We start from the raw sequence: 10,597 nt of genomic DNA, 5'->3' as shown, positions 1-10,597 counted from the left end.
CTTCTCGAAGGGGCAGAACTGAACCCGAACCTGCTTGACGCACCGGAGCCCGAGCCGAGCCATGGCCGCCGCCATGATGACCTCCGCCCCGGAAGGACTCGCGCGGGCGGAAGTGCCCCCCGGACAGAACGGTAGGCGTGGCTTGGCCTTCCACCGCGGTGAAACGCGGCCTCTCCGGTGCCCCGTTGGCTGTGACCTGCCGGTCCGGCCTTCAGACGGGCAGAGCGAACAGGAAGAGGGCGGGGAGGGAGAAGTCATTTTCTCACAGAGCATGGAGGAGCGCCATCTAAGCAGTCAGGAATATTTTGGTGGTGGTGGTCGTCGTCGTGGGGTTTGAACTCGGCCTGGGCGCTGTCCCTGCGCTCTACCGCTTGAGCCACAGCACCACTTCCGGTTTTCTAGTGGTTAACTGGAGATAAGAGTCTCACGGACGGGACTGGGAAGGTGGCTCAGTGGTAGAGCGCTTGCCTTTCATGCCTGAGGCCCTGGGTTCGACTCCCCACATAAGCAAAAAGAAAAAAGCCGGAAGTGGTGCTGTGGCTCAAGAGGTAGAGCAATAGCCTTGAGCTGAAGAGCTGAGGGTCAGCTCCGAGGCTCAGAGTTCAGGCTCCACGACTGGACCCAAAAACAAAAAAAGAGTCTCACAGACTTTCTTGCCCGGGCGGTAGGAATATCATTATGATACTTGGACCACCGCGATGAGAACAAATAATGCAAACCTGTCTTCAGCAACATTTCCCTTCCTCTGTCAGATCTAGGTTAACACCTTCTTAAATCCTGGATCCTTCCAAGAAAATGGCAGTATCACAGCAAAGATTATTCACTGACTAGGAGGAAAACTCCAGTCCAGTAACTGAATGAATAACCAAACGTGAAAGCCCTACATCCGAAATATGCACATATGCAGTACCTTTTTTGTTTTTTATTTTGGTCAGTCATGGGCCTGAATTATTGGCCTGGGCGCTATCCCTGAGCTCTTCAGCTCAAGGTGAGCACTCTACCACTTGAGCCATAGCACCACTTCTGTCTTTTTCTGCTTATGTGGTGCTGAGGAATCAAACCCAGGGCCTCATGCATTGCAAAGCAAGCACTCTACCACTGAGCCAACTTCCCAGCCCCGAAATATGCACATATGAATGGGCATTGAACGCAGGGCTTTTCACGTGCTAATAAACACGCACCTGAGCCGCGCTCTGTCCATTATTTGTTCTGTATTGTGGACTGAACCCAGGGCCTTGATAGGCATGACAGGCAAATCGTCTTATCACTTGAGTCACACCCCTAGCCCAGTCCAATATATTTTGTGTGTGTATCCTGGTGCTGGAGACTGAACTCAGAACCTAGTGCTCTTTGCTTGGCTTTTTCACTCAGGCTGGCCGCATCTCCACTTCCAGTTTTTTGTCTCCCAACCCCTCCCCACCCTGTCCTGGGCTCATGGCTGTCTACCACTTTGAGCCTCAGCTCCACTTCTGGTTTTCTGGTGGTTAATTGGAGATAAGACCTCAGCCTCATGAATAGCTAGGATTACAGACATAGAGTACAAGTATGAGCCACCGGTGCCAGGCCAACTTCCAGGTATCTGCTGGTTAATTAAGAGATAATTAGACTTTCCTGCTTGAGCTGGCTTTGAACTTCAATCCTCAGGTCTCAGCCTCCTGAGTAGCTACGATTACAGGTGTGAATCACTAGTGCCCAGCTCCAGTCTAATTTTTTTTTTTAGTGATGATGATTATTCTGATAAGAGGATTTGAACTCAGGGCCTAGTATTTGTTAAGAATTGAGCAATGCCCCCAGCCCAATATTCTTTTTGGTTGGTCATGGGGCTTGAACTCTGGGCATGGGCGCTGTCCCTCAGCTCTTCAGCTCAAGGTGAGCACTCTACCACTTGAACCACAACACCACATCCATTTTTCTGGTGGTGAACTGGAGATTAAGAGTCTACAGACTTTCCTGCCTGGGGACTTTGAACTGTGATCCTCACATCTCAGCCTCCTGAATAGCTAGGATTACAGGCATGAGCCACCAGCACCCAGCTCCTAATACTCAATTAAAAATAATAAATAATGAGAAGGGCAGTACTAGGATAAGACAGGCCTGGAGACTGTTCTACGTGTAGATTTGCTTATTCCACCTGTGTAGTTCCCCACAAATTCACTTTTTAGCCTGGCTCTTAGGACTTAAGAGAAAGCACTATTTGGCCTCTCTAGTTTTTATTCATTTTCCCCTTTTTCTTTGTCTCCTAAGATCCAACCTTCTATCCCTCCTCCCACTTCTTGCTCTGAGATGCTGTCATTGAGGGGAAACCAGGTTTGAGCCTCCCAAAGATGCTGACCTTTCAGGTTCCAGGTTATGGTTTTGCCTTTTACTCTGGATTGTACGTTCTTAAAAGTCTAGATTCTGTGTAGTTTACGTATGCTTTCTTCCATGCTCCCAATTCTAGAGTCCTTCAGTTCCATATATCTGGGCTTTTCCAGCCAGGATGTGGAACTTTTGGACCTAGGCTTGTTAGGATTCCACACTGGTTCCCAGGCAGGAAAGAAAAGGTAGGTGCCAACGAGGGTGCTGGTGGTGCCTCAGGGCGAGCCAAGCCTGCTGATTTCCCACCAGGTAAACCTCAGGGTTAGGTCCCCTTCCTCCCAAGTTGCTTAATAGCTGAGTTGTATGGGCTGTGGGTGCTCCAAGCCGAAGAGGGGGCTCCAAGCTCTCCAGACTGTTGAGGCTGCTGTGGGGCAATTCTGTCGTCTGGACCTCATGACAAACACCTGGTAAGGGAGGAGTGGAAAGCAGATGGCTGATAGTTAAGTGCTAAAGACAGAGCAGTGATGAGTCTGGGCTGTGGGTTACTTAAAGCAGTGAAAGAGGGGTGAGGAGAATGTGGACTGGGGAGATGACTCACAGCAACAGGAGTGCCTCCTGTGGACTCTATTCTTGGGCAGGGGCTGCTGCAAAAGACACAGCAGCGCCCCATCTAGCTGCTGGAAGATGCCAAGCATGAGCAGAGTCTGGCGAAGCTCCAGAGACAGGCCCCACTGCTCCTCTTCTAGCAACTCCTTGACCACTCCAAAGTCTTGTTTGAGCTGCAGTGCCCCCTGCAGGCTGAATTTCCAAGTACAATGTGACCACCTGCCTCTGGCCTCCAAACCTCCATATCCCCTCCCATTTTCCAGTTTCATTCATTCCTCTTTTCTCCCCACCTGAACCGGATCCCATGGGTGAGGATGTAGTCAAGCCAAGCACCCAGTATGGCTGTCAGTGCATGACTGAGGACAGGAGCCTGGGCTTGTGGTGGCAATCCCTGCAATCCTTGCAATATAGGTTCCAGTACAGAGCGGACCACCACCCCAGCATACTCACTAGGAGCACTGGGAAGTTCTGGAGTGAGAGAAGAAAAAGGACAGGAAGTGAGGCTATGGAGGGTTTGGGAGAAGAGAGTTGGCTATCAGGAGGGGAGGGCACAGAAGGTAAGGTCAAGGATGGAGACAGTAATGTGGAGCCAGGATTTGGAGAGGTTGGGTCACTCTTACCCTCCTCCCTCCCTGGAAAGGAATCACTGTAATGAGAAGTTACCAGGACAGAGATGAACTCTCCAGTATCGGCCCCGTGGCATGTGGAGCTTGAAGCCCTGTGTGGCTTGTTTATGACATTCTTGATAAAAGATACTTAATGACTCTTCAGGCAGGAGCTGTGGGGATAGGAAGAATGTAAAATGATCTTATCTGTTAAGAGACTTGTCAAATTATAATGCTTTTCTAGAGTTAAGGGCCATGGTTCAAGTGGTAAAGCAATTGTCTAGCAAGTGCCAGGTCCTATGTCCAATCCCAGTAACCAAAAAGAAAAAGGTCCTTTGAGATATTCAACTTGGTGTCCATAAACCCTAGATTTACATGCATAACTGTGTAGGCATGGGAATTTTCTTATGAAAGATGCCATTGTTTTGAGTTTTCCAAGTGTTCTGACCTAAATTATGAACAATTGCTTTAGGATTAGCCTGTTCTTCTCAGCTTTGATCCGGTGGATGGAAAATTCTCCATAAATTAATAAAATTAATTTTATTCTATAGGGACTTTAGAGGGGGAAAAAGAGATGTCCTGCCACCACCATCTACAACCATAGTTTAAAAGTTTTTCCAAAAAAAAAAAAAGTTTTTCCCAGTTGGATACAGGTGGCTCATGCCTGTAATCCTACCTACTGAAGAGGCTGAGATCTGATGATTCAGGTTCAAACCAAGCATGGGCAGGAAATCCATGAGACTTTGTCAGTTGTGGGGCTTGCACTCAGGTCCTGGGTGCTGTCTCTGAGCTCTTTTACTCAAGGCTACCTCTACCACTTTGAGCCACAGCTCCACTTCCTGTTTTCTGGTAGTTAATTGGAGATAAAAGTCTCACAGACTTTCCTTCCCAGGCTGGCTTTGAACTCAGATCCTCAGATCTCAGCCTCCTGAGTAGGATTACAAGTGTGAGCCACACAGTACCTAACTTCCATGAGACTGTTATCTCCAGTCAACCAACAAAAAGCCAGAAGTAGAGGCATGGTTCAAGTGGCATAGTGCCAGTATCAAGCAAAAATGCTAAGGAACAATGCTCAGGCCCTGAATTCAAGCCCTAGTATTGGTGTACATAAAATATTTTCCAGTGTTAAAAGGCAGACAGATGGACAGAGGCTGAGGGGAAAAAGGGAAGTCCTTTCATTAAAGATTCTTGACCACCTACTACCATTTCTACAGAGCAACATAACCCATAATACAAGAAAAGTTACATTAAAAATATATATTTTTTGGTCTAGGAATGTGGCTTAGTGGTAGAGTGCTTGCCTAGCATTCATGAAGCCCTGGGTTCAATTCCTCAGTACCATATAAATAGAAAAGCCAAAGTGGTGCTGTGGCTCAAGTGGTAGAGTTCTAGTCTTGAGCACAGAGTCTCAGGGACAGAGCCCAGGCCCTAAGTTCAAGCCCTAGGACCTGCAAAAAAAAAAAAAAAGTTTTGAGGCCAGGTACCTGTGGCTTACACCTGTAAAATCGAAAGTGGCTCACATGGTAGAGCACTAGCCTTGAGCTGAAGAGCTGAAGGACAGCGCCCATGCCCAGAGTTCAAGCCCCAGGACTCGCAAAGCAAAAAAGTTTTGTTTGTTGATTTGGCTTGTTGGTGGTTTGTTTTTGCAGGGAGAGAAGACAGCAATAAAGAGGGTCTCGCTCTACAGCCTATCTCAGAAGAAAAGAACCTAGAGAGATAAGGCAAATTGCAGCAGCTCAGGAAAGAAAATGTAAGCCAAGTATAGTGGCATATACCTACAATCTAGCACTGAGGAGACTGAGGCAGAAGATGGTGTATTCTAGGCCAGTCTAGGCTACAAAGTAAATTTAACTGCAACCTGGGCTACATAGCAAGATCCTACCTTAAAACAAAAGTGAGGAGGAGAGTAAAAGAGGGGAGAAGAAAAAGGAAAATGTAGATGCTGTGGAACCAAAAAAGAAGTCCTGGGAAAGGCTGGGGGTGGTGGTGGTAGTGGAGATATAGGAGCCCATGTGGCTTTTTAGAACAGCTATCAACAACTGTTTTTAGTTTAAATCTAAACTTTACTTCTCCAGCAAATCAGATTTCCCCCTTCCTTCCTTCCTTCCTTCCTTCCTTCCTTCCTTCCTTTCTTTCTTTGTTCCTTTCTTTCTCTGTCTGTCTGTCTAGTAAATTATCCTTTTGCCACTAGATGTCTGTTAGGAACCTCCATGCTAAATACTCTAGTACAAGGTACACAGAATAAGACTGCTTCCATACTGTCTGGGACCTTATAGTTTAGCTTGAGAGAAAAATCACATCTGATTCTTCTTTGTTGTCCTAGGGCCATATGTACTGAAGTACTATGAGCAAAAGCTCAACTGTACAATTGCCAGGAAGAGAAGCAAGACATGTGAAGAACATTGCATAGTATTTAGTTCATATGGGAAGCACATTCTCCCTTTCCCGCTTGTGTTTTTTTTTTGGGGGGGTGGGTCCAGTCGTGGGGCCTGAACTCTGGGCCTGGGCCTGGGCACTGTCCTTCAGCTCTTCAGCTCAAGGCTAGTGCTCTTCCACTTGAGCCACAGCGCCACTTCTGGCTTTTTTCTTTTTGCTTACGTGGTGCTGAGGAATTGAACCCAGGGCCTCATGCATGCAAGGCAAGCGCTCTACCACTGAGCCACCTTCCCAGCCCTCCTTCTTGTTCTGTTCTCACTCCAACTACCAAGAAAAGTCCATGGGATTCTATCTCCAATTTTCCAGTAAAAGATCATAAGTGGAGGTGTGGTTCAAGTGGTAGAGCGCCATCTATGAGCAGAAAAACCCGAGTGAGAGTATAGGGCCCTGAGTTCAAGCCCCAATACTGGCAAAGAAGCCTTCCTAACTTTTTTTTTTCTTTTTTTTTTTTTTGGGTCCGGTCATGGGACCTGAATTCTGGGCCTGGGCGCTGTCCCTCAGCTCTTCAGCTCAAGGCTAGCGCACTACCACTTGAGCCACAGCGCCACTTCCGGCTTTTTTTTTCTTTTTGCTTATGTGGTGCTGAGGAATCGAACCCAGGGCCTCGAGCATGCAAGGCAAGCACTCTACTACTGAGCCACCTTCTCAGCCCACTTTTTTTTTTTTCTAGTATTGGGGATTGAACTTAAAGTTTCATAAATGGTAGGTAGTCTACTACTGAACTACATTTCCAGCTGTATTTCACTTTTTTGGGGGCGGGAGAAGTGGTACTGGGGATTGTATCCAGGGCCTACAGCATGCTAGGCAAATGCCTTACCCATTGAGCCACAACCCCAACACCTGTTTTTTTTTTTTTTGTAGGTCATGAGGCCTGAACTCTGGGCCTGGGCACTGTCCCTCAGCTCTTCAGCTCAAGGCTAGCGCTCTACCACTTGAGCCATAGCACCACTTCCAGCTTTTTCTGATTATGTGGTGCTGAGGAATTGAACCCAGGGCCTCATTCATGCAAGGCAAGCACTCTACCACTGAGCCACCTTCTCAGCCCCTGCTTTTTTTTTTTTGAGACAGGGTCTCGCCAATTTTGGCTATGCTGGCCTCAAACTTGTCATTTTCCTACCTCCTCCTCCAAAGTCAGGAAGGTATTTTAACTTTTCTATTTTTTTGCCAGAACTGGGGCTTGAATTCAGGGCTTGGGTCGCTGTCTCTGAGCTTTTGCCACAGTGCTACTTCCAGCTTTTTCTGTTAATGTGGTACTGAGGAATTGACCCTGGGCTTCATGCAGGCTAGGCAAGCACTCTACCACTAAGCTGCCAGCCCTATTTTAACTTTTTAAGCAATGGACATGTAGTACTTTAACAAAAGTACAAATTAAACATTTAAAGAGAGTAGAAACATTGTAGTGAACATTGGTAGGATAAGGGGGAAAGATATACTCATTAAACCTACTTTTCTGTACAACATGAACTGCATGTAGCCAAATTATTAAGGACACATTTCTGTGTATAGGCAGGTCCCAACTAATGAAGAAGAGAGGATAGAATCAGAATATCAACCCTTTGCAACCTTAAATGAAATAATGAGCCTGAGCATGACTGTTAGTGTCTATTAACAACACAAGAGAATTTAGTAGTGTGGAGGAAAGGGATGGGCCTAAAAGTGAAACAAAGTTGATAAGTCAATAACTGTTAATGCTGTGTTAGTGGGGTATATTAGTATATATTTGTGGGGTTTTTTTCTTTTTTCTTTTTTTTTTTTTTTAGGTCCTGTCATGGGGCCTGAACTCTGGGCCTGGGCGCTGTCCCTCAGCTCTTCAGCTCAAGGCTAGCGCTCTACCACTTGAGCCACAGCACCACTTCCGGCTTTTTTCTTTTTGCTTATGTGGTGCTGAGAAATTGAACCCAGGGCCTCAGGCATGCAAGGCAAGCACTCTACCACTGAGCCACCTTCCCAGCCCCTAGTATATATTTGTTTTTAGAATTTTTCCATAGTTTGTACTCAACAGAGATGAGAGCTAAGAATTTCTCAAGCAGACAAATCCTAGAGACTCTTATCTCCAATTAACCAGCAAAAAATTGAAAGTGGAAGTGTGACTCGAGTGGTAAAGCACTAGATATGAGTAGCAAAAGTCCAGAACACCAGGCACTGGTAGCTCATGCCTGTAATCCTAGCTACTCAGGAGGCTGAGATCTGAAAATCACAGTTTGAAGCCAGCCCATGGAGAAAAACTCCCTGTGAGACTCTTATCTCCAAGTAAACACTCAAAAACCAGAAGTGGAACTGTGGCTCAAAGTGGTAGAGTACTAGCCATGAGCAAAAAGAGCTTAGGGGCAGTGGCCAGGCCCTATGTTCAAGCCCCATGACCAACAAAAAGTACAGAAAAAACTGCAGGCCCTAGGTGGGTGCTGGTGGTTCATGCCTTTAACCCTAGCTACTCAGGAGGCTGACATCTGAGGATCAAAGTTTGAAACAAACCTGGATATATAAATCAGTGAGACTCTTATCTCAAATCAACGAGCGAAAAGCCAGAAATGGAGGTGTGGCTCAAGTATTAAAGCCATCCTGAAGCAAAAAAGCCAAGCAAGAATATAAGGCCCTGAGTTCAAGCCCCAGTACTGGTGCATGTTTGCACATGCACATAGGCACATACACACACACACACTTACTTTCCAGGCCCTTTTGAGTTCAAGCCCCAGTTCCAGAAAAGCAAACAAACACAAATTAACAGAGCAAGAGAAGATAAATCTCCAAGGAGATTTCAAATCACTAAGATGTTCCACTCTGTCTATCCCAATTCTCTTCCTCTAAGTTAGCAAACAGCAGGTTCTTTAATTGCAATTGTCAGGGGGTCTTGTGCTCACCTTCATCTGTGCGGTTAGCTTCTGAATCTCCAGGCCCAGATGCTGCTCCAGCTCTAGAACTAAGCTTTCTTCTGAGGTCAGGTTAGCCAGAGCTTCCACTTCATGCAATAGAGGCTTTGGATGGAAAGCTGGAGTGAGGGCTCAGCCCAGCCTAGGGTGCTCCCCTCTCCACTCCCTAGGCACTCACTGGTAAGTCCTTTTGGATCAGGAGCAGGAAGGAACCTGGGCACCACGCTGTCAGGTGCTGCTGAGCTCTGCCCAAAAACCAGAGCAAGGTAGTCTGCAGGGTACAGAGTCCCAGGGCAATAGGTGCAGGACCTATGAGGGTAGCAGCAGAGTATCTTAGGGGTCTTTTGGGAGGAGGATGACTTCAGAACAGAATTAGGGAATATACTCAATTGTTTTGTTCCCCTTTGCCCCATTCCAGACCTCCCTCTCACCTAGAGACTGTTGAAGGATCAATCCCGACCTAGGTTCTTGAAGGACATCCAAGAGAGGAGGAAAGAGCTTCTCCAACAGTTCAGGGGTACCAGCTGCTGAGACAGGACTGCTCTGATTCCTAAGGGTTGATCCCAACGCCTGGCAGAAACCTGAGGATAAGAGGATATAGACTGAAGCAGAGGCGCAACTTGTAACGTGTAACACTCCCAGTGTCCCAGTCTTCTCACCTTGGTCCCAGGTCCAGATCAGAGACTGATGAAGTAGTCTGTGACACACTGAGGCCAGCTCCTTTTCACATTCCTGAGGCAGATATGCTAGTGGGAGAAATGACTCTGGAGCTTGAAAACAGAGACTCCCTTTCCACCGCCCCTTTCCATTCAATGATGGATCCTCTAGGACTCAAGACTGGTGGAAAGCAAGACTTTGCCTTGAAAGTGTACAAGGCTGTAGTCTGAACCCAGGAACTATTCCATCTATAAGACCTGCTTCTGTTGTCAGGCCGGCAGGTGAGTAGGCTGACTCAGGAGACGGAAGAGACACCAGCCCTCCCAAATGCCCACCCAGGTCCATCACTTACCCTGACCCAGTGCCTGACTCAACTGTTCTGCTACTGCTTTGGGGTCCCTCCAGGGTCCCAGATGTAGGTCCAGACGCTGAGCACATGCTGCCCACAGTAGTGTCCAGTATTGGCTCCACAGGAATCCTTTCTCTCCAAGCCCCGCTCCACTGCTATCTAGACTTGACAGATTCCCTATTAAACTCAGAAGCCCTGGTAGCAGCTCGTGCTCCTCCTGGCACCACCTGCGGAGCCTGTTCTGCCCGTCAGATCCCCTGAGTGCCTCCTCCAGCAGACTAGCCACCTGGCAACCCCGCTCCCGGGTCAGGAGGCACAACACACGGGTCAGGGGAAATGGGCGCGCTGCCCCGGGGAGGTGGCTCAGGACGTTTTCCAGTAGCCTGTAGTAGACGGGAAGCGCCAGCTCCAATTCGGCGAGTTGGGACGTCCGTCCTAGGCAGGCGGGTGCCCGACCGAGAGCACGAAGCTGCATTTCGATGACCGCATCCAGGCGCTGGACGGCGAGTCCCAGGGGGCGCGCCAGGAGTCGCGGCTCAACAGGGTCCCGAAGGCCAGCTCCGGGGATCGTACCTCGGAAAGGGTGCAGCTGCAAGTCGCGGCACAGCTGAGGCAAAGGCCCGGGCCCGCGGGCAGGCGCGCGGGGGGACAAGGCCCTCAGGAGACTCACGACCCCCTGGAGGTGGCGGGCGCAGTCCCGGGCCTGGAGGAGCTGCTCCCGCTCGCGGTGCAGCCGCAGCAACACCGCCCTCAGACGCTGCAGAGCCGGGGGCAGCGGG

General features: G+C 48.4%; 2 protein-coding genes across 2 annotated transcripts in view; both read right to left on the bottom strand.

Moving 5' to 3' along the window:
- Mrpl53 (mitochondrial ribosomal protein L53) overlaps nucleotides 1-159 on the bottom strand; it is a 1,478-nt gene extending 1,319 nt beyond the window's left edge. The window contains exon 1 of the mRNA XM_013034601.1: nucleotides 3-159. Coding sequence (XP_012890055.1) covers nucleotides 3-75 — 73 coding nt within the window. The 5' untranslated portion in view covers nucleotides 76-159. The remainder of the gene's footprint in view (nucleotides 1-2) is intronic.
- A 1,870-nt stretch (nucleotides 160-2,029) lies between these two features.
- Ccdc142 (coiled-coil domain containing 142) overlaps nucleotides 2,030-10,597 on the bottom strand; it is an 8,999-nt gene continuing 431 nt past the window's right edge. Inside the window, exons 2-10 of the mRNA XM_013034600.1 lie at nucleotides 9,822-10,575; nucleotides 9,472-9,558; nucleotides 9,244-9,393; nucleotides 8,991-9,121; nucleotides 8,804-8,917; nucleotides 3,568-3,682; nucleotides 3,195-3,372; nucleotides 2,897-3,096; nucleotides 2,030-2,762 (exon numbers count right to left, since the gene is read on the bottom strand). Of these exons, the coding sequence (XP_012890054.1) occupies nucleotides 2,506-2,762; nucleotides 2,897-3,096; nucleotides 3,195-3,372; nucleotides 3,568-3,682; nucleotides 8,804-8,917; nucleotides 8,991-9,121; nucleotides 9,244-9,393; nucleotides 9,472-9,558; nucleotides 9,822-10,575 (1,986 nt within the window). The 3' untranslated portion in view covers nucleotides 2,030-2,505. The remainder of the gene's footprint in view (nucleotides 2,763-2,896; nucleotides 3,097-3,194; nucleotides 3,373-3,567; nucleotides 3,683-8,803; nucleotides 8,918-8,990; nucleotides 9,122-9,243; nucleotides 9,394-9,471; nucleotides 9,559-9,821; nucleotides 10,576-10,597) is intronic.

The sequence above is a fragment of the Dipodomys ordii genome, unplaced genomic scaffold (assembly GCF_000151885.1).
Source record: "Dipodomys ordii isolate 6190 unplaced genomic scaffold, Dord_2.0 Scaffold192, whole genome shotgun sequence".
NCBI lineage: Eukaryota > Metazoa > Chordata > Mammalia > Rodentia > Heteromyidae > Dipodomys > Dipodomys ordii.
The sequence above is the reverse complement of the archived record's forward strand: the minus strand, read 5'-3'. Positions and strand labels throughout refer to the sequence as shown.